Here is a 23,858-nt window from a genome sequence, read left to right as displayed (position 1 = left end):
TCTGAGTGTTGTTTGTGGTCTTCTGCTGCTGTACTCCATCCACTTATAAAGTTCGATATGCTGTGTGTTCTGAGATGCACACCCCTGTTATAACATGTGGTTATTTGTGTTACTGTCACTTTCTTGTCCATTGAAACTAGTCTGGCCATTCTCCTCTGAGCTCATACACAAAGCATTTTTGCCATCAGAGTTGCTACTTGCTAGATGTTTATACTGTTTTTTGTACCATTCTCTGCAAACTCCAGAGACTGTTGTGTGTGAAAATCCCAGGAGCCCAGCAATTTCTGAGATTCTCAAACCATTACTTTAGCCACCTGCAATCATTCCATGCGTTAGGATCAAAGTCACTCAGGTCACATTTTTTCCCCATTCTAATGTTTACTTTGAGCAGCAAATGAAAACGACTACGTCTCATGCTTTTCTGCATTTAGTTGCTACCAAATGATTAAATGATTAGTTATTTGCTTTAACGAGGTGTAAAGTGCACACTAAGTGCAATGAGCTCTTCCTGTTTGTGTGGGGTGCTGGACAACATTGGGCTCCTAGGTTTATAGAGCGTCTGAATTGGTTTAACGAGAGTCGTTAATCATTTAGAGTTTCTTGTGTTTTTCTTTTCTCAAGCTCTTTCTCAACACTCTTAGTAAAGCAGTCTCCTGGTGCTATAACAAGTTTAAACTTGTTAAATTTATATTGATAGGCTTGGGGATTCCTTGTTGCTTGGATTATTTAAGCGGACAGCTGATTAGTACTAATTGCAGGGTTGTAGTTTTGAGAATGTTATGTCTCATGGTGTTATTCAGCCAAGCCACTGATGTTCTGTTGGAATTATTCTGAATATACTCTGATCACTGTTTCTACGTGGGAGTCTGTCTTTCTTCCGCACTTGGGTCCTGACATTGCCAGTGGATGTCGTGTCAACTATCTCCTTCAGTATCATTGTTCTATGGCTGTTTTGAGCTATGATACTAAAGCAGATGTGGACTCAAAATAATTATCATCTTTTCCACTTTTAATGCTTTATGATTGAATATCTGTGGTGAATTTCACTCTTTATTCAGAAACACAAAGAACTAGACTCCACTAGGGAAACTTCTTGCCTATCTCATCTCTTTTCATAATGTAAACAGGAATCAAAACACTCCAGTCTCACATAATCTCAGAGAGAAAAAAAAATATATAGAGAGCTGACACTTCCTTTTAAATCACTGAGAAACCTCTCTGATCTCCATATTATCTCAGTTGGCAGGTGAAGATTGAGTTGCAACTGCAGCTGATTATACTTTATCTATTGAAGTTATTAAGAACAATCTGCACAGTACACAATCAACCATAGATGTGAACTGCAATCTGGGATCTTAAACCATGTATTGATTAAGGGCACAAGGACATTTTCTGCAATATGGATTCAAATAGAGTGCTGGAATGAAAGTGGCCCCAGTGCCAGCAAGACAGAGAAAAAAATCTATTTGGATTCTTTTGCCACGTCTTTGGCTTTATAAATGCTAGCATAAAGCTGATGAGGTCTTCATATTTTGATTTTGTTTGTTGGAGTTAGATTGTTATAAAATAGAAGATCTTAACAATGTGAGAAAGTTATAGTGGCACAGAAGCCTGGAGCAACATGGCAATTGAAATGTTACAACTTGTCAACTTGTGGTAAGTGGTTTGCTATTCAAATAGGCAGCTTGTCTTGGATGCTCTTCAGTTTCTTGAGAGTTGGAACATAAGACCGTAAGATACAGGGGCCAAATTGGGCCATTTGACCCTTTGAGTATGCTCTGCCATTTCATCATGGATGATCCAATTTTCCTTTCAGCTCCAAACTCCTGCCTTGTCCCCATACCCCGTCATGCCCTGACTAATCAAGCATCTATCACCCACAGCCTTAAATATAAATAGACTTGGCCTCCACAGATAGTTGCGGCAAAGAATTCCACAGATTCACCACTCTCTGGCTAAAGAAATTCCTCCTCATCTCCATTCTAAAAGGGCAGCCCACTGAGGCTGTGCCATTTGGAAACATCTTCTCCACATCCACTCTCTCAAGGCCTATCACCCACCATTTGATAGGTTACAATGAGGTCACCCGTCATTCTTCTGAATTCCAGTGTATACAGGCCCAGAGCCATCAAGCACTCTTTACATGACAAGCCATTCAATTCTGGAATCATTTTCATGAACCTCCTTTGAACCCTCTCCAGTTTCAGCAGATCCTTTCCTAGATAAGCAGTCCAAAACTGCTCACAATACTCTAAGTAAGATCTCACCAATGTTTTATAAAATGTCAATATTACATCCTTGTTTTTATATTCTAGTCCTCTTGAAATGAATGCTACTATCACATTTGCCTTCCTCATCATAGATTAAACATGCAAATTAACCTTTAGGGAATCCTGCACAAGGACTCCCATGTCATTTTGAGCCTCCCTATTTGTATTTTCTCTCTATTTAGAAAATAGTCAACCTTTTCATTTCTTCTACCCAACTGAAATACTTCCCAACTCTATATTCTGTCTGTCATTTCACTGCCCATTCTCTTAATCTACTTAAGTCTAAGAGGCTTCTCTGTTTCCTCAAAACAACCTGCCCCTCCACCCATCTTCATATCATCTGCAAACTTTACAAAAAAGCCATCAATTCCATCATCCAAATCATTGACATATAATGTAAGAAGAATCAATCCGAGCACAGACCCCTGTGGAATACCTCAAGACATCAGCAACCAACCAGTAAAAGCTCCCTTTATTCCTACTTTGCCTCCTGCCAATCAGCCACTGCTTTCTCCATGCTAGAATCTTTCCTATAATGCCATGGGCTTGTAGCTTGTTAAGCAGCCTCATGTGCGGCACCTTGTTAAAGATCTTCTGAAAATCTAAGTGCACATCATTAACCGATTCTCCTTTGTATATCCTGCTTGTTATTTCTTCAAAGAATGCCAACAGATTTGTCAGGCAAGATTTTCCCTTGAGGAAATCATGGTGACTATGGTTTATTTTATCATTTGCCTCCAAGTACCCTGAGACCTCTTCCTTAATAAATGACTCCCACATCTTCCCAACCACTGAGATCAGAATAACTGCCCTATAATTCCTTTCTTCTGCCTCTCTCTCTTCTTGAAGACTGGAAGAATATTTGCAATTTTCCAGTCTCCTGAACCATTCCAAAAGCTAGTGATTCTTGAAAGATCATTACTAATGCCTCCACAAGCTCTTCAGCCATCTCTTTCAGAACCCTGGGGTCCATGTGACATGCACTTTCGGACCTTTGAGTTTCCCAAGAAGCTTTTCTCTAGAAATGGTAACTTCACACACTTCAAGACCCTGGAACTTCCGTCATATGGCTAGTGTCTTCCACAGTTAAGACAGATGCAAAATACTTATTCAGTTCATTCAGTATTTCCCTGTACCACATTACTACCTCTCCAGCCTCATTTTCCAGTGGTCCAAAATCCACTCTTGCCTCTCTTTTTCACTTTATGTATCTAAAATTGTTATAGCCAGAGGTGGTAATGGGAACAAGCTCCCATAGCTATTAAATGCTTCCAATGACATACATGTTCTATCTCCCATTGTAACTAGGAGACCACATCCTTAGTACTGTTTGGGGGACTATATACAACTCTCATTACCCTTGCAATTCCTTAGCTCTATTGACAATAATTCAACACCTTCTGACCCTATTTCACCACTTTCTAATGATTTGATTTAATTTTTTACCAACAGAGCAACGCCGCTCCCTCTGTCTTCCTACCTGTCCTTTCGATACAATACGTATCCCTGGACATTAGCTCCCAGTTGTAATCTTCTTTCACGCATGATTCACTGATGACAACGGCGTTATACTTGCCCATCTGCATCTGTGCTATAAATTCATTTACATTATTCTGTATACTGCTTGCATTCAAATATAACATCTTCAGTCCTGTATTCACCCTTTTCAATTTTCTCTGCCTTTTATGTTGCAACTCATCCTATCAACAGTCTCTCCTCAGTACATATTGCCTCTGTTTGTAAGCAGTTTGATCTTCAGCAGTATCATCTGCCTCTCCTACAATACTTCTTGCATTGAAGTATACGCAGCTCAGAACACTAGTCGCACCATGCTAAGGTCTGAGGTCATTACCAACATCTGCCTCCACAATCTCTCCACTAACTGCTCTGGCTCTCTGGTTCCCACCCCCTGCAGCTTTAGTTTAAACCCTACCTTGCAGCATTAGCAAACCTTCCCACTAGGATATTAATACCCCTTCTATTCAGATGCAAACTGTCCATTCTGTACAGGTCCCCCCTTCCCTGGAAGAGTGCCCAATAATCCAAAAATCTTATGCTCTCCCTCCTACACCAACTCCTTAGCCATGTATTAAACTGTATAATCTTCTTGTTCTGGCCTCACTTGCACATGGCACGGGTAGCAATCCTGAGATCACAACCCCGGGGGTCCTACCCTTTAACTTAGCACCTAACTTGCTGAACTCTCTATGCTGAACCTCGTCACTCATCCTACTCATATTATTGGTACCTTCATTGGCCACGACTTCCTTCTGTTTACCTTCCCACTTAAGAACGCTGTGGACTCAATCCAAGATATCCTGGACCCTGGCACCCAGGAGGCAACATACCTCCAGGAATCTCCAATTCCAGCTAAAGGTTAACTCATTATAGAGCCTAATAGAGGTGTGGATTGTAGCAACTGGGCAAGGAAGGAGGGTTTTAGACTCTTGTAGCATGCATTGTTCATCCACGTGTCGAATTGGAAGAGGGAGGAGGGAAGGAATATGTGCTGAGGGAGCATTGGGTGCTTCTGTACTAGGACTGGTGTGCAGAGGGGGAGTTGAAAGGAGGGCAGTTGTCAAACCTATTGAAGAATTGGTTTAACTCATTAGCTCATTCACGGTTTCATTCTAACACTCCACAGCTAGGCTGCTTGAAGCCGGTGATGTTCTTCATGCCTCTCCACACCTCCCATGTGCTACTCTGCCCAAGCTTGTTCTTCAGCTCTTTCCTGCATTCCTCTTTAGATACTTTGATCTTCTCCTTTAGTTCCCTCTGCATGTTTCAATTCCTCCCTGTCTCCAGATTGAAAGGCTCTCTTTTTTGTGGTTGAGAAGAGCCTTTAGATCACTGGTGGCCCATGGTTTGTTGTTGAGGGAAGCAGTGAACAGTCCTTGATGGTATTACAGTGTCCACACAGAAGTTGATGTAGCTAGTGATGCAATCAGTAAGTCTATTAATGTCCTCCCTATATGGTTCACGAAGTATATTCCAGCCACTAACCTCAGATGTACTTTCAAATCCAGACAGCATCCTGGTAAATCTCCTTTGCACCCTCTCTAAAGCTTCAACATCCTTCCTATAATGAGATGACCAGAAATGAACACAATAATCGAAGTGTGGTCTAGCCAGAGTTTTTCAGAGATGCAACATTGCCTTGTCTTAACTCAGTCTCCTGCCTAACGAAGGACAACGTTTCATATGCCTTCTTAACTTGCAAACCAACTTTGAATGATCTATGGACCCCAATATTCAATTGTTTCCCTTTATTGCTAAGAATCCTGCTATCAACCTTGTGCTCTGCCTTGAAGTTTGACCTTCAAAAGTGCATCACTTCAGACTTTTATGCGTTATACTCCATTTGCCACTTCTTAGCCCAGTTCAACATCCTATCAGTGTCCTGCTGTAACCTGCAACAACCATTTACGTTATCCACAACACCACCAACTTTATTATTGGAGAATTTGTCATCATGCTACTAACTTCTGTCACAGGTGATAGAAAGATTTAAATGTGTCAGAAGGTGAGTCACTCACTGTAGAATAACCAGCTTCTGTATTGCACTCGACTGATTTAGTTGAATTCTGCTCAAGTATAACACTAGAACATTTATGGGAGGATGTTAGGGGACTTGGTATTGATATTGGCTATTATTGTCACATGTACCAAGAAACAGTGAAAAGTTTGACTTGCGCACTGTACATACAGGACAAATCATTACGTACTGCATTGTGGTAGAACAAGGTAAAATAATTACAATGTCAAGTAAAGTGTAACAGCCACAGGGAAACTGTACTGTAGGTAAACAATAAAGTGAATGATCATAGCAAAGTGGTTTGTCAGGTCAAGAGTCCATCCTATCGTACTAATTACTAGTAGGTTGTTGGACTTACCTTTGTTGAAAATGGTCACCGTCTTGCACTTTGTGGCATGACTTGCTACTTAACAGCTCATTTCTAAATATCTGCTGGTCTTATTGCATGTGGGATAAATTACTTCCTTTATCTGAAAATTACACAGTCGTTTGTGAACATTTCTACTTCTGACCTTGTTAGAAGTAAGATTGTTTATAAAGCAATCATAGACAGTTAGATGAGGAAATTGTCTTCAGGAACTCCAATCATGATATTCTGGGGTTGGAATAACTGAGCTTGAACAACTTCAACTAGTCTTTCTGTGAGACTCCAAGTGTTGGCATGCTTTCTCCTCAGCGCACCTTAACTTTGGTTTTACCTGAGCTGATGTAGTTGAGTTTCCTCTGCGTTTTCTGGTCTACTCAAACTTTCCAAGGATATACAGATTAGTAGGTTAATTGGTCATATGGGTATAACTGGGCAGCTCAGGCTCTTTGAGTCAGAAGGGCCTGTTACTGTGCCGTATCTCTAAATCTAAATTACACTCTGGGATAAATGTAGTCAGAAATTCAAGGAATATAATCATCTGGTTTTGATGCACATGAAAGTTATTTCTAGTTACATACTGTACTCCGATGATTCAAGTCTGACCTCTGTGGGTTCTGTATCGACTTGTTTAGTTTAAGATGTATGTACTTATCGTTTTCTGTATAGAATCCTGTGCCTCCTAGTAATATCCCTGTAATTTCTGAGTGTGTGCTCCTATTTTCTGGGTATATATTCATTTGAGTTCAGGTGGACAGTATTTTGCTTTTTTGCTTCAGATTCTTTAGTTTTTGGTGACATATCCTTATGGTTTTTAGCTATAAATTCTGATGTTTTTTGGTTACTTACCTCTTCGTGTACAGGCTCCTGTACTTTATGGGAGCATCCTTGAGGTTTGTCTGCTTCAGGATATACAGAGATTAACATTTTCACTAATACACATGTTTAATTAAGTGTTGCCTAATCCAAATATCCAAATATCTATTTAATAATAGTTTCTCTATTGGCCATTGTCCAATATACTTCCACAATCAATACAACAGAAATCTCCAGAGATGATCACTGAGATAAAATTAGAGAATCTTTTGAAGAAAGAAGGTTTGAGTGAGAAGGTGAGAAGGTTGAATGTTGTTTTTATTGATCTATCAAAAAATACGCTAAGTTGTCAAACAGCTGTTTACATGATTCCCAGAAGACAAGCACTTTGTTATCTGCTTTAACTAACTTCTGGAGTACTAAAAATCCTGCTTCACTCTCCTGTCTGTGCCAGCTTGCAGAGTACAATTGGTTCCTGCCTTCCTGCAGTGAATAGACTTTTAACACCATTTGCCACATTCTGAAGTCACACAAGACCCTGCAGAAAGCCTCTTTATTTTTCTTTATGATTTCCAGGGATTCATTACAAATTAATTTTCCCAACATGAACCTGCTGAGCTGGCTCAGAGTCTTTTTACACAAATATTTATTTCAAATTCCCATGTTTTTTCCACAGTTTCCTCACTCAGACACACAGCATTCTGGCATCACATGAGACTTTGCCAGTAACATAGACACCATCTTTTCAATGCTCTTGCATCCTTTACACTGAAAAAGCTTGACAGATTGCATTAAAGCAAGCTGACTCTTTATTACATCACTCTTTACACCACTGCATCCAAAAAGCAATAAATTACTGAGAGCAGAGGAGTGTAACACAGACCGTAGAATGCGTTACGATCGATCGTACCAGGAAAGTGTCTTCAGAAGAAACAGCAGGAAAAGGTGTCAGCGATGCAGAGGCTGATTTAGCTTAGAGCCTTGTCCCCTGCAATGGCTTAATAGATCTCAACAATGGACAGCAATTCCTCCTTGTGTCAGAGCACCAATATTGTGTTATGGTATGATTTATCTCAGCCAACCAGGAAATGCAGTGTGCTCCTGGTAAAAGCATTTCATTGAAGAAAATTATTCTGACAGAAATTCTCCACGACTGCAAATAAAACTTATTCAGGACAACACTAATCCTAAAATTAAGTTATAAGTAATATTACAAAGATTATACAAACCTACAAAGCTCTTTAAGTTAAAGTGCCTTGTAAGTGATCCACACCAGGGAAGGTAAGCCAGCAACCAACTTTTGTCAGTAGACATACCAAAGGGATTGTTCATGCACAAGGAAGTCTAATTTCACAGCTGAAGTATAATTCTGGCTGTGAGAGTTTAGTAGGGAAGATATGCCTTGTAGTCATGAGGAGTTGGGTTGGGGTGGAGAAGGTGAGGAGGAGGAGGCATTGTTTGTAACTGATGGAAGAGATAAAGTTGGGGTTTGAGGACCCAAGAAGACTTATGTAATTGAAATTTTTAAAAATGCAGATGTCAAAATCTGAAATAAAAAGAGAAAATGCTGTAAGATCTCAGCAGGCCAGGCAGCATCTGTGAAGATACAAACAGTCAATCTTCTCTACTATGTAAGATTCATAACTACAGTACCACAGTAGCATAAAGCTAGAAAAGAGTCAGTGACTTGGGTTCAATTCTACTGCTCTCTGTAAGGAGTTGGTACCTTCTCGCTATGAGGTTCCTCCGGATTCTCTGGTTTTCTTCCACATCCCAAAGACATAAGGGTTAGGATTAGTAAGCTGTGGACATGTCATGTGGCTGCTGGAAACATGGTAACACTTGTAGACTGTCACCAGAACATCCTCAGACTGTTCTGGTCGTTGATGAAAACAATGCATTTTACTGTATGTTTTGATGTACATGTGACAAATAAAGCTAATATTTATTTATTAATTTTTAAATATTTGTTTTGTAGGTACTACTTGTACAGGCAGGATTTATTTCTCATCCCTGAACAGAGTGGCTCACTGGGCCATTTTCAAGAATATTTAAGAGGTAACTATGTTAGGTTACATGGTTGGCACAACACTGTGGGCCGAAGGGCCTGTAATGTTCGATGTTCTATATTGCTGCATATTTGGAGTTATGTATGGTTGGGATGAGTTCTGTGATCTTGGCAATTCATTTGCAAATGCTTTCTCAGCATACGAGGAGACATCATCTATGCGCTGTTAATGTATAAAGAACATGATGTATAGGGGACATACTGTATATGGTTAAGGAGTGTATTAATGAACCAGAGAGTTTTTAATGACAATCTGGTCATGGTTATTGAAGACAAACACTGCCTTCACTCTTTCAAATTTCTGATTATTAACTGGAACTACATTTCATAACCATCAAATATTTGATAGCACAGTAGACAGTAAAATACTTTATACTTTTGGATATTGTACAATTTACTGCACAATCTACTGGGAATAAATTGATAGCTGATTTTTGATTCCTCTTTTCTTAGTGTCATTCTAACATATTTGCTGTGAATTTACATAACTACAGCTAATACACAGTTGAGAATCACCTGCAAGAAAGATGTTCAATGACTTTTAAGCAAGTAATTCTTTGGGTATGTCTCCACACTAAATGCACTATGTTAAAGAAACTTGTTTCTGTAACTAGTATAAATAATGCACAGTAGGTCAATCAGATACAGAGTCTCCAAATTTCAGCTCAGTTGAGTGAAAAGAGAGATTTAAATTTTTAAGCACCTGGCAAGTTATTTAGTTTTAAACCAGGCTGCCTGTCAGTCAGGCTCACCTGTTACGGTTGAGGAGTTCCATCTGCATTCATTAAGTCATTTTCAGAACTGTGTCTAGGAAGTGTTTCATTCTTGAAGGTCAATGTTGGAAAATAAACTGAGCTTCACTTTTACTGCAAGCTGCTTAGGATCAACTGTGAGATTCGTCAGATGGTCAAGTTCCAAAATCTTTATAAAATTTAAGGTGAGAAGACAACTTTTTGTCCATGTCTGCACTTGTCAAAATATAGCTACCTTCCTCCACTAGGTCCACGACACTGCAGGCCACAAATCATCAAGTACGTATCCATGTGCTCTCTAAATATATTGATGGATTCTATCTCTACCTTTTCTTTAGACTGTGAATTTTGGACACTCTGCCATCCTCCAGGTGAAACATCCTTTGTTCCTTATTTTATCTTTACTTCTGTCAGTTACTTAAAATCTTTGACACATGGTTTTTGACCCTTCTGCTAAAAGAAATGGGCCTTGCTTAACTATTGCAACAAAGAAAGAGGCCAATTGGTCTATTGTGTCTTTGCTTACCCTCAAAAGATGAACCCCTTTAAATAAATTCCCCTTTTTATTTCTCTGTAATCCTTCAATTTACTACCAACGAAACAAAAATATGGGAGCAGGATTAGGTCCCTTGGCATATTTGTCTACTCTTTCATATTGCATCTTCTTTCTGGTTGCAGATTGACAGGTTGGGGGTTGGGGTTTGGGTACTTGATGTCCTTGTGGGGGGTGATATGCTAGTTTATGTGCGAGGGAGGGGTTGGGGATTTGGGGTCTGATGTTCTTCTTTTGGGGATCTGTTAGTTTTTTGTATGCATAAGAGGGGGGTTTGATGTTATTGTCACTGATGCTCACTGATGTTTTTCTTTGTGGGTGAAATGTTAACTTCTTGCGAGGAAGGGGGTTGGGGTTTGGGATTTGATGTTCTAATTGCTGTTTTTCGGGCGAGTGATTTGTTAGTTTTTGTGCAAGGGAAGGGTTGGGGGTTTAGGGTTTGCAATTTCTTGTTTCTTTTTCTTTTTCATGCAGGGGAGGCTGATGTCTTTTCTTTCAAAGACTTACATGGTTTTTCTGTATTTCATGGCTATCTGGAGAAGACAAATCTCAGCGTTTTATTCTGCACATACACTTTGATAATAAAATGAACCTTTAATCAAGATTCTATTAATGTTTGTCATTCAAGGACTTGGTCCCCCCTCCACGGGACTGAATCCGTCAGATCTGACATCTTCTTGCTGAAGAAACTTCTCCACAACTCTGTTCTAATAGTACCATCCTTTATTCTGAGAATTCCACACTCCAGGGAGGATCTGAATCTTTCAGATCATTTAGTTTCCATAAGATCCTCCCTCATCTTTCTGAACTCCATTGAATACAATCTCAGAGCCATCATCTGCTTCTCAGGTGTTAAGTCTTACATTCCTGAGATCATTCTTGTGAACCAGCTCTAGGACCAATGCACATTGCCAGTCATAATTGGAGAATTTAATACAAGTACTTGCAGGAAATGAAGAAAAAATATTGAAGGTTGCAGTTCTTTGTGTCCTAAGACAATGATTAAGATTCATTTTTGAGGTAGTCCAAAGGGAGCTTTGCTCTTTTATATCAAAAAAAAATATTATGGATGCAAAGTATCCAAAATAAGCATAGAATATGCAGGAGAACTGGAAGTGAAAACAGAAAATACTAAAAACATACAGCTCAGATAGCATTCCAATGAAAGGTTATTGATCTGAATGCATAACACTTTTTCTCTATCTCTTTCCCCAGAGACTGCTCAACGTGCTGAGTATTTCCAGCTTCTTTTTAATTTCATTCTGCAGTTTTCCTCATGGAAATCTACAGTATACTCTTGCTCTCCATAAGATATTACCGCTTACCTGAGACCACAGAATTTAGCGATAGATGACAAAATGTGTCTGCTGTCACTTCTACCATCTCTCAGCACCTATTTACCAGGCCTCAGATTGGACTTCACAACCTTTATCCATCCTGAAAACTCCTTCAGCCTGTAAAACTTTCTGAGTACATTAGTATGCCTGACCATACTTCTCTGTTTCCTTTCCCTTTGCCCTGTATACTGCTATCCGGATCTCGTTTCCAAAATCTAACTGTTATTTACCTTGTGGAAATTTATAAATGCACATCCTGATTTTCTGAGCCTAGGAAATTGAGGTAAAGGTCTAAAAGAATGCTACTGCATGCAACAAGCCAGCTCACCAGTTCTCAGTCTGGGTTTCACCAGGGCAGCTTGGCTTCATGCATAACCTTACATCCATCACGGAGTCAAAATGTGCATTGTACAATGTTTTTAACTATTTCCAGGTCAGCAGCAAAGAGCCCATGCCAGAATGATCAAGGGGATTCATACGCTGATAAGTTGCCAGAGATTTCAACCCAAACTCTAGGAGGTCACTATGGATGGAAGTCTCAACTGGACCCAGCAGGGCTGGAAGAGCAGGTGAGGGGTTTGATATCTTGCAGTTAAAGATTCATTGCTTGATGTCCAAAACTCAGAACCCATTCTTATGCAGTATGTCCAGCCATAACTATTTTAACTGTATGAAAGTTATATTGTAGGATGATCTAGGGAAGAGACAGAAGAACTGCTGTTCCCTGTCATCTATGCATGAACGCTGTAGTGTTGGCTGCTCTTGTGGTAGTTTACAAACACCACAATTGTCTGATACCTGACTGGCTGCAATACATTTTACAAGGTCTTGGCTATGCAGATGGTGCTTCATACAGTAAGCCTTTCTGTTGAAAGGAACGATGGGACCACTTCAACCCAAAAACAAAAACCATAAGGCCATTAAGACTTAGTAGTAGAATTAGGCCATCAGCTCATTTTGTCTGCTTTGCCATTCCACCATGGCTGATTTATTTCTCCTTTCTCCTACCTTCTCCCTGTGGAAAACTAAAGCATATGTAAGGGGTTTCTTCTTTATGTTACTGCTAAGGCTAATAAATTGGTTTCTTTGTTATGTTAACTGCTGAGAAAGTGCTTCTCTCTCACAGTCTATTTGGGTTGTAATTACTGATAACAAGAATTGTATTCATTTGCTAACCAATTGGGATAGATGCTATTCTTTCTTGTGTGTCTGTAAGCTATTGTTTCTTAGGGGAGAAGGCGCGATGGGGACAGAGAGAGGAGACACGATGCTGTAAACTGGGCAACGGGACGGACCCCGAGCAGGAGTCCGAGGCCCAGGGTCTTCTGTGAGGAGAGGAGACGAGGACAGACTTGTGTGGAGCGTTTGTTCGACCACCGTGATTGGTCCCAGGTGGCGAGTCGAGGAGGTCGGAGAGGATTGAATGGTGGAAAGAAAACTCCGTTAATTGAGCTCCAACTGTTGCGCACAAAGAGGTTGAACTTTGATAAGTTTGGTGCCTTTTACATTTTCCTTTTATATTGTATCTCTATTAAGTACAGCCGGCCCTCCTTATCGGCAAATTCCATATGCGCGAATGCAACCAACCGCGAATCACGAAAACCCGGAAGTGCTCTTGTTGTTCGAGCATGTACAGACTTTTTTTTCATGTCATTATTCTCTAAACAATGCAGTATAACAACTAAACATAGCATTTACATTGTATTAGGTATTATACGTAATCTGGAGGTGATTTAAAGTATACGGGAGGATGTGCGAAGGTTATTATGGATCGGGATCGAAAAAAAATCGGAAGTTCTCTTACTAAGTAAGTCGGAACAGGTACATCCAGTATTATTTAGCATCAGTTAGTCAAATGTTTGTCTTCACATATAGCATATATTGTACCTTTCTATGCATATAAAACACTTAAGAACGTATGTTTCAGCGCCATGCTTGGGAACAGAATTTGAACCAGTGTCAGACCCCTGTCGAGTGTGCTCTCCACCATGCCGGGTTGATGTGGAGGATCAAAAACTCAAAACCCCAAAACCCAATAATTAACCATTGCGTCGCTTAGTAATAATTGTACCTTTCATCAGGGCAGGGCCTTTCTCACTTTATCCTTTAAAATTGTTCCGATCATTGACCAACGTAGCCTAATGCTTTTGCAATGATCGATGGCATTTCACCTCTTTCCGATCGCTTTATTATTTCCACTTTATTTTCAATCGTTATCGTGATTGTTTTCGTGAACAGAAACACTGCAGATTCAGATCTCTGCTGCTGGGTCTTAATATCCACCACACTGAAACAGGTTAAATAAGGTCTGGGGTTCCGCTGAGTCCTAATGACCACCGCATTGAGACAGGTTGAATAGGGGTCTTGAGCATCCGCGAATTTTGGTAACTGCGAGGGGTCCCGGAACCAATTGCTCATGGATAAGGAGGGCTCACTGTGCGTAGTTCCAATAAGATCAATAAAGTGTAATCATTTAATTGCATATGATGTACTGTCTGTTATTTGGTGAGGCGGGGACATCACACAGCATCTACACAAGCTGATTACCCAGTTTGGCGGGGCCAAAGGCTGCTCCCCCTAGATGAAAGCGAGCTGAGCGAGCCTGAGGTTTACCGAGGGCTACATATAAAAATTACTGAGTGGTCATTAAACTCACACTTATTTACATCAATGAACAAAAATACATTTAAATTACAAAGGAGCTGAAAGTAAATGGTTTTGAGCTACTTAGGAGTTAATCTGAAATGAATTAAAAATGAAGTATAAGACAAAATTTGAGCTATAACCCCTACCAGTTTCTGAGAGTAACTTGGTGGACTCCATCACTTTCTCAGTGTACACTCCAGGCTCGTAGTTTTCCATTTCAGCACTGATAATGTGAATAACTCGTGCTGCTCGCCCTCGAATTGCTCCAGCGGTTCTATCGAGTGTGTCTACGTCACCTTCCTGGAGAGCTATGACGCATTTGTTCACATCTTCCAGAATATGGTTTTCTGAAAAAATTAAAGGAAGGCATTGAAGGTTTTAAGATTAGGCTGACTTCAATGAGTATAATGTGTTGTGAGGTTGATGTGATCAGAGGATTAACAAAATCAAAACAGGGGGTACTATTCCATTCAATTATTACATATATGACTGATCATACAAAATCATCACACTTTCCACACTAAATAATCCAAGTGCAATTACTAATAAAGCCAAATATGGTGAAATGAGAACAAGCCAAAACTTTGTTGCAAAGGAGCATGAAGCAGCACCTGGAAGAAGATATACCGTGGACAGCATTCTGACAGGCTGCATCACTGTCTAGTATGGGAAGGCTACTGCATGGGATCAAAAGAAGCTACAGAGAATTGTAAACTTAGTCAGCTCCATCTTGGGTACTAGCCTCTGTAGTATCCAAGACATTTGTCAAAAAGATGGTGTTCTTTACTAAGGACCGTTATCATGCAGGATATGCCCTTTTCTTATTGTTACCATCAGGAAGGAGGTAAAGAAGGCTGAAGACACAGACTCAGCGATTCAGGAACAGCTTCTTCCCCTCTGCCATCTGATTCCTAAATGGACATTGAACCCATGAACACATTGACACGTTTTTTCTTTCTACTTTTGCATTATTTAAAATTTAATTATTCTTTATATATATATATACACACACACACATACTTCATGCAATTGATTTACTTTTTTTTCAATATCATCATGTTTTACACTGTACTGCTGCCACTAAGTTAATAAATTTTGCAACATATGTCAGTGATATTCAACCTGATTCTGAAAGAGATCTTGAGAAGTGTTAGTGTGTTTGTATGACATTACCATTTGAAAGCAAGGCAGCTGATATAAGGAGCAAGGAGATCACCTCAGTGAGTAAGGGAGAATCTTCTTTTTGTTCAGCTGGGTCATACTTGATCTGATGTGCACCTTAAGGCTACCTTCTGTGCTAACCTCTTGTAGATACATGGGTCCAATCACACTTGAGGCCACACTGGCACAGTGGTGTGCTCTAGAAGAGTGGTCTGGAAGCGTAAATTTGGTTTTGGGCTCTGGATTAAAAGTGGTTGAAATAGTTTTAAATAATTCTTTCTTTGTCTTTTTATATTTAAATTTACTGAAGAACATAGTTTTTCACATGAATCTATTTAAAACATGGGCCTCAATCAAAATTAAAAAAACATTACTTCCATTCAAGTCTGTGAACTCTTTCAACATTAAGACTGTCCTTAGGCTGGGGTTGACAGTGGATGTTTCATCCCAACTGTCTACCTGATACACAATCCAGTGCAGTACGATATGGAGGGCAAGCGGTTACCCATGCAGCAGGCTCCCGCTCTCCATGTAGCTGGTGAATCCAAAGGAACAGCAGAGACCAATACAACTTAGCACTGCAGGAGTAATGGGTGGAGCCGGTCTACGTTGAGCTCAATGTAGGACTACCTTAGAGACCTTTGGATGCTTGTAAACCCCGGATTTTTCCTTGAGGTTTACTGTATTCTTGAAGCTTTTCTCATGAGTGGGAATAGTCGCAAGGCAGCAGAGGTTTGAGATCAGAGTTCTCCTCCTAGATGAGCTGCCGACCACGGCTGATGAACCCCCTCTGCCTGAAGCAACTGGTTTTATGTTGTCAGTAATCAGCCTTTGCCCTTTCTCCTGTCAGTAGAAATAGTTCTATTGGGCTTAGTCACTAAGCCATGTGAAGGCCAGGAACTGGACTTGGTTGTCAGAGGCTATTTGAGATGCATGCCACTGGAGCGTTTAATAGATAGTGGGAGCTTATCCCCACTACCTCAGCTGGTTACAACAAACTTAAGGGTACATTAGCCATGAATGGTGAAAAGCTGAAGGGTTACATACAAAATATATCAAGCCGTCGGCTCAGGACAAGCTGGAATTGCCACATGACCTGGCAATGAATAGAGGAAGATTAAGATACAAGTAAGCAGGTACAGAAGTAAAAGGTGCTCTCCGGTATGCTGTAGTCAATGGCTAGTTTCTTATGCAAGTCAACAGCTCAAGTTAGCTTAATTTGAACAAAGAGAATTGTAACCAGTTATTTCTAAACTTTACATTCACAAAGGAATTTCAGAACTGTTCCCATACTGGTATTCCTTGGGCTGATTCCAACAAATGTAGTAATACTTTGCTTTCAAAACTATTTCAGTTAACATGACACTTTTTTAGGTGGTGTAGCAAACAAATTTCAGTACAATCCATTTGGATGTCCTGAGCTATTGTTACTTGGAAGGTTTTGCTTGAAAGGGTAGTGGATACAAATTCAATGCTAACTTTCAAAAGGTAGCTGTGCATGAACTGAGGAATTGGTTTGACATTGAGGAAAGATTAGGGGAATTGACACTGACACAGAACAGTAAACTACTCTGTTTGGGCAAGAAGGGACTGTAAAACAAATCTTGACATAGATTCCAATGTTTCCAGAATGAATATGAATGAAATAAGTGTAATTTCTTGTCAAATATTGGCATTCTGCCTCATAGTAGATGAAGAAAAATTTCAATGGAGACTAATGAAAGACATTCCTCCTCCTTCCTGGCCTATTAAGCTATCAATGGCTTTCATAATTTTTAGGTTAGAAATTAGAATAGGTGATACCAATAACATTGCAACAAAATAGCAAATGGAGTTGTTAAAGGTCATTCCAATCTATCATGAACAAATTGCGAAACCTATAATGGGATCAATGCAAGTGGAAACCTGATATGTTATTTGAACCACTGATCAGGGAAACTATATGATTGCAGATGTCTGGATGGTTGAACTGCATTGAATTGACTTAATTTCTTACATCCTTCACATACATGAAGAGTAAAAACCTTTATGTTACGTCTCTAAGTGTGCAATTTATAGTAATTTGTAAGAAATAGCAGTAGTAAATAGTATGTACAACAGTCAATATAGCATAGAAGTGGAATTATATCAGTATGAATTAATCAGTTTGATGGCCTTGTGGAAGAACCTGTCCGGAACCTGTGGTCCTGGCTTTAATGCTCTGGTACCCTTTCTCAGATGGCAGCAGCTGGAACAGGTTAGGGTGACTCAGGTCTCCAACATTACTTCAAACCCTTTTTCTGCACCTGTCTCTGTTAATGTCCTGAATAGTGGGAAGTTCACAACTACAGATGCGCTAGGCTGCCTGCACTACTCTCTGCAGAGTCCTGCGATTGAGGGAAGTATAGGTCCCATACCAGGCAGCGATGCAGCCAGTCAGGATGCTCTCAATTGTGCCCCTGTAGAAATCCTTAGGATTCGGGGACTCATGCCAAATTTCTTCAACCATCTGAGTATGTATGCCATTGATAAAACCGCCCACTGCTGGTCCGACCAATTGGTCTCCAGGCTACAGGACTGCTTTGATTACGTCAACTGGAATGTCTTTCATGATGAGGATGTCTCTGAGTTCATACATGGGGCCATAAGCTTCATCTGGATGTGGATCGAGGATGTTGTCCCCCAAAAATCGATCAGGGTCTTTTCAAACCAGAAACCCTGGATCAACAGTTCCGTGTGGGCAGCACTGACAGCACGAGACAGAGCTTATATTGCCAGTAACCAATAGGAGCTCAAGTAATACAGCTATGATCTACGCAAAGTCATCATGACAGAGAAATAATAATACAAGGAGGGATGGATTAGTAAATTTGCTGATGACACAAAGGTTTGGGGTGTTGTGGATAGTGTGGAGGGCTGTCAGGGGCAGTGCAACAGGATAGGATGCAAAACTGGGCTGAGTAGTGGCAGATGGAGTTCAACCCAGATAAGTGTGAGGTGGTTCATTTTGGTAGGTCAAATATGATGGCAGAATATAGTATTAGTTGTAAGACTCTTGGCAGTGTGGAGGATCAGAGGCATCTTGGGGTCCAAGTCCATAGGACACTCAAAGCTGCCGCACAGGTTGACTCTGTGGTTAAGAAAGCATACGGTGCATTGGCCTTCATCAATCATGGGATTGAGTTTAAGAGCCAAGACGTAATGTTGGAGCTATATAGGACCCTGGCCAGACCCCACTTGGAGTACTGTGCTTATTTCTGGTCACCTCACTATAGGAAGGATGTGGAAAGCATAGAAAGGGTGCAGGGGAGATTTACAAGGATATTGCCTGGATTGGGGAGCATGTCTTATGAGAATAGGCTGAGTGAATGACCTTTTTTCCTTGGAGAAATGGAGGATGAGAGGTGACCTGATAGAGGTGTATAAGGTGATGAGAGGCATTGATAGTATGGGTTGTCAGAGGCTTTTTCCCAGCTAGTACAAGAGGGCACAGTTTTAAGGTGCTTGGAAGTAGGTACAGAGGAGATGTCTGCATGAAGTTCTTTTATGCAGAAAGTGGTGAATGTGTGGAATGGGCTGCCAGCTACAGTGGTGGAGGTGGACATGATAGGGTCTTTTAAGATACTCCTGGGCAGGTACATGGAACTCAGAAAAATAGAGGGCTATGGGTAACACTAGGTAATTTCTAAGATAAGGACATGTTTGGCACAGCTTTGTGGGCCGCAGGGCCAGTATTGTGCTGTAAGTTTGCTATGTTTCTACGATATATTTACATTACAACAAAGCTTTTGATATTGCACCATGCCATGTGAAATGGGAGGCACGTTTCTGAAATTGACTGGAATGTGCCTAAATAAGAGAAACTCATATTTAACAGCCATACTGATTTCCAGAGAGTTCATTGGTGGTGTGTTACAGCATTACTACAGTGGTCACTCACATTGATTCTGAGCCGGACCCCAAACAAATGGTACTGGCATGTGGGGCTTTAAACAATCCAGAAAAGACAAACCAGTACACGAAGTTGACAAACGGGACAGGTAAACAGAGAGTAAGAGATAAATAAAAGACTTGGAAACATAAAAATGTTCTCCACATTATAAGATACATCAGAAAGCAGATCTGGGTATATTTGTAAATAAGCTACTGAAACTCATGAAGCATAAATAAAAGTGATTAGATTATGTGATTAATTGGGATCTGCAAACAGAGAGGGAGAACCCAAAATAAGAGTAATAGAAGAAATGGGCTAGGTTTCCTGGACTATCATCTGGACTCTTCTTTTTGACTTCTGTGACTGTAACCCATCTTATTGTTCAAGGTTACTAGCATCCTATGGGGTTTCCACCATGATGAGGGAATTGGCCATTACATATTAAGAGAATTGAAACATTCTGCAGTGGGATGTTTGCAAATACATCTCCAGAGGTGACAGCAAAAAATCAAAAAGCAAAAGGTAGGCCGTTTTTGTTCATCTGCTTCTCTGCTTCCTTTCAGATATTAAGGTAGGCACCATGTCTACTGTTACTCAATCACCAGGCAGATGTCAGGGTGTGTGAATTCAGGACACAATGAGATACACTTGAAAAGAAAGATGAAAACTCAGGTTCTGAAAGAATGACTTTTGTAAAAGTTAGTAATTTGACAACTATAGTAGAAGACTATAATAAGTGACATAAGAGTGAAGCAACCATCAAGCTGCTGAAGAACACAAGAAGTTCAGCAGATGCTGAAAATCTTCAGCAACATGCACAAAATGCTGGAGAAACTCACCAGGTTGAGCAACTTCTCTGGAGGGAAAGGAATTGTGAGACTCCATAATTAAGTCTTTAGTGCATGCCCTTATATTTTCTTAGATAACTTGGTATCAAATTTTGTTGGATAATTACACCTGTGAAGGACCATGGGATGTTATATTAAGTGAAAAGTACTATATAAATGGACATGTTATCCTAATTTCTAATGGCCTTAATTTCTAATGGCGGACCAAAACTAGGCAGCTTAATGACCTTAGGTACCCAGTTAGTTCTTATGGCTCATTTGCCTCTTACTATACCTGAGACAGCCAGGAAGTCATCAACAGAAGTGATGTCATCAACAGCCTCAGTCAGGACTCGCACTTGCTTCTCCCATTGGTCTTTGAAGACATCCATGTTATCTTGGGCAACTTTACTCTGAGGCCTAGCAGCCAGGGTTAACGCTGCATTAATTACCTGAAGGAAGAAGTGCACTCAATCATTAGCCAGAATAAGTCATAGAACCATAGTAATCTCCAACCATTTCTCCCACAGAGATGCAAAAAAAAAGAGGTGAGACAAGCTCCAGCTTTTGGTCTGCATCACTTTTTTAAGACTCCTAACTGCAAGACTCATGGCCCAAGGGAAAATATCCCGAGTCTTTAATCATAGCCATTCTGTGACTGAACAGAGGGTGTATCACCAATGTATAACACATCATCTTGCACTGCTTAATGATGAATAATCCTGACCAATGTGCAGCACATAAGAATTATTCTTGGCTACTTTATCCTCTTGTGGACTGGTATATCTTTAAGTTTGAGATTTTCATTTCTTGCTGCATTTGTTATTCATCATCTGTACATGAGCTAATATGCAAATACATCTAGGTATGTAATTTTAGCTGCACATATTGGTTCTTCTAAAAGGAAAATAAAGAAATAGACGGGCATTCTACTTTATCTCAAGTGATCGATAAATTCTGATTTTCAGGGTACAGCAAGCATTGTGTGGAATGAATGAAAGTACAGGCTTCAGCTGGTAAATTAAATTGGATTATTACCGTCACATATAATGAGATACATTGGAAAAAATAGTTTTACATACAGATTATTTCACCACAACAGTGCACTGAGGTAATTTAAGGTGAAACAATAACAGAATGCAAAATAATTTGTTAGAGTCACAGAGAAAATGCAGTGCAGGCAGACAATAAGTTGCACAGCCAAAACAAAGATACATTAGGGACATTTAAAAAGCTCTAGCCACATGGAGGTTAGAAAAGCAGAGGGCTATGTAGGAGGCTGTAGAAGAAAATTTTGCATTACAAGTGTGTTGCTAAAGCCTTGTGACCTTGTGGGCATCCTGTGTTTTCCAATTAAGTTGCAAGTCTGCATAACTAAGATTATTGCGCTGGCTAAAACTGCTCATTAGAGCAATAACACAGCTGCACAAACAAGATAAGTGTAGCTGGATGAGCAATGAATCATAAGGAAGAACATTATGAACTATCAACTCTTTGTCTTGTTAATGGGGAGTTGTTTCTGCTCACTTGTCTACTACCAGATACAAGCTGATTTCCCTGTTCCATACATATAGATTATTCAAGATATCAAGCTAAAATAAAAGGTTCCCCCTTTGAAGTCTAGTATTGAGCTTTATTTTAAAAGTCTCTGACAAAGGAAGGGATTAGACTGATATTAGAGTAGGTTAAAAGATCAGCACAATACCATTGGCTGTATGGCCTGTACTGTGGTGTAATGTTCTATGCTCTAAGTATTTTGAGGTCAAGAATTCACCTTATTGTATTAAGGGCCAGTTAATCCTATGCAGCAGATTTAGCATTGCTACCACCAACGCCACAACAAAAATAATCCAACAACATTTAGAGGGAACCGTAAGTACACACTCAAGCTACTGATAGCACTTTTTTTTATTGACTACAAAGTGCTAAAGTGTGAAGAGAATATCAAAATTAACAGTGGTATTCAATAAACAATACCATTTTTTGCTGGTATATTTTTGGGACTGACATTTATGCCACCAATCCTTTAAGATATGGAATAATTTAGTTACTGAATCATTTGTATGTCACTCCTGATATTTTCCTTATTGATGACTAGTAAATGCAGAAACTGCACATTGATAGTGGAAAGGACACAATGAAAAGTCCCATTCTGTGCATACCATCACCAGTTATCTGTTATATGAGAAAAATGCATCCATCAATGTGTAGGTAGTCGGTAGTAATCAATAAATTTGCTTCTTGACTGATGTGTTCACCTCTTGATTTCTTTTGAACATTCCTGATCAAACCATTCCACTGGACTTTTATATTATTCATGGAGACAACCTCCAAACAATGTGAGGAAATAGAACATAGACATTTACAGCTCATCACAGGCCCACAAAGTGTACCGACCATGTAGCCCACTCTAAAGACTGCCTAAAATTTCCTTAGCACACAGCCCTCTATTTTATTAAGCTCCATGTACCTATCTAAAAGGCTCTTAAAAGACCCTATTGTTTATGGATGACAGTGTGTATTTTGAATTTGTTATAGATGCCCAAGGGATATGCAAGTTTGAGACAGAGTGAGGAGTTAGAGGACTAAATGCAAGGTGTAGCAGATACAAAATGCTGGAGAAACTCAGCAGGCCAGGCGGCATCTATGGGAAACAGTACAGTTGACGTTTCAGGCCAAGACCCTTCAGCAGGATTGGAGAGAAAAATGATGAGGAGTCAGAGTAAGACAATGGGGGCAAGGGAGGGAGAAACATAAGATGATAGGTGAAACTGAGAAGGGTGTGGGGTGAAATAAAGAGTTGGGAAGTTGATTGGTGAAAGAAATACAGGGCTGCAGAATGGGGAGGCCACATCTGGAGCACCAGATATAATAGATGATCCCAAAAGACTCACAGATGAAGGGTCATCTCACTTGGAAGGACAATTTGGGGCCATGAATGGTAGTGAATATTCACGGCCCCAAAGAGAATGTTTTGAGCTTTAGCATTACAGGTGGTGCAACAGCTACAGCTCCACACACATCTCCTATTAGATTCCCCATTCTCCAGCCCCGTACCTCTTTTACCAATCAACATTCCAACTCTTTACTTCACCTCGTGTTTCTCCCTCCCCTCCCCTCCACTCTGACTCTTCATCTTTTTTTCTCCAGTCCTGCTGAAGGGTTTTGGCCTGAAATGTTGACTGTACTCTTTTCCATAGGTGATGTCTGGCCTGCTGAGTTCCTCTAGCATTTCCTGTGTGTTACTTGGATTTCCAGCATCTGCAGATTTTCTCTTGTTTGTGAATATACAAGGTGTGGTGAGTTTGATGTTTATAGGGGCAAGTGTGCGAGAGACTCTCTAAACTGAAGCTCAAAATTCTGAAGAAAATTATTCTGAAGGAAGCACAGATATGTATAGAATGAAGCAGGAATCAGGCAAGGACATGGGCGATCTAAAGTTCCAGCAGCTTCCGGTGGGACAAAGTCTGTGAACAGATGGCCTGAGCAAGTAGAGCGTGAGAGAGAGAGAGAGAGATAGAGAGCGAGAGTGCGAGAGAAAGAGAAAGTGAGAGAGAGAGAGACAGTGAAAGGGAGTATGAGGAGCAAAGTTATTGAGTTTTACCTGACAGCTCAG

The 23,858-nt window shown here is 40.2% G+C and overlaps 2 protein-coding genes across 4 annotated transcripts in view; one reads left to right on the top strand and one right to left on the bottom strand.

Annotated features, from left to right (window-relative positions):
* Positions 1-23,858, bottom strand: part of ctnna2 (catenin (cadherin-associated protein), alpha 2) — a 1,188,004-nt gene that overhangs the window by 287,849 nt on the left and 876,297 nt on the right. For all 3 annotated transcript variants that reach the window (XM_059963425.1, XM_059963426.1, XM_059963427.1), the window contains 2 exons: positions 20,538-20,694; positions 14,488-14,688 (listed from right to left, as the gene is read on the bottom strand). In XM_059963425.1, the coding sequence (XP_059819408.1) occupies positions 14,488-14,688; positions 20,538-20,694 (358 nt within the window). The remainder of the gene's footprint in view (positions 1-14,487; positions 14,689-20,537; positions 20,695-23,858) is intronic.
* On the top strand, positions 1,622-14,130 carry LOC132390684 (uncharacterized). The gene is made up of 3 exons (XM_059963240.1): positions 1,622-1,656; positions 12,129-12,264; positions 12,926-14,130. Exons 1-3 carry the CDS (start codon positions 1,622-1,624, stop codon positions 13,430-13,432), a joined length of 678 nt encoding a protein of 225 aa, XP_059819223.1. The 3' UTR covers positions 13,433-14,130.

Source organism: Hypanus sabinus, chromosome 3 (genome assembly GCF_030144855.1).
Source record: "Hypanus sabinus isolate sHypSab1 chromosome 3, sHypSab1.hap1, whole genome shotgun sequence".
NCBI lineage: Eukaryota > Metazoa > Chordata > Chondrichthyes > Myliobatiformes > Dasyatidae > Hypanus > Hypanus sabinus.
The sequence above is the reverse complement of the archived record's forward strand: the minus strand, read 5'-3'. Positions and strand labels throughout refer to the sequence as shown.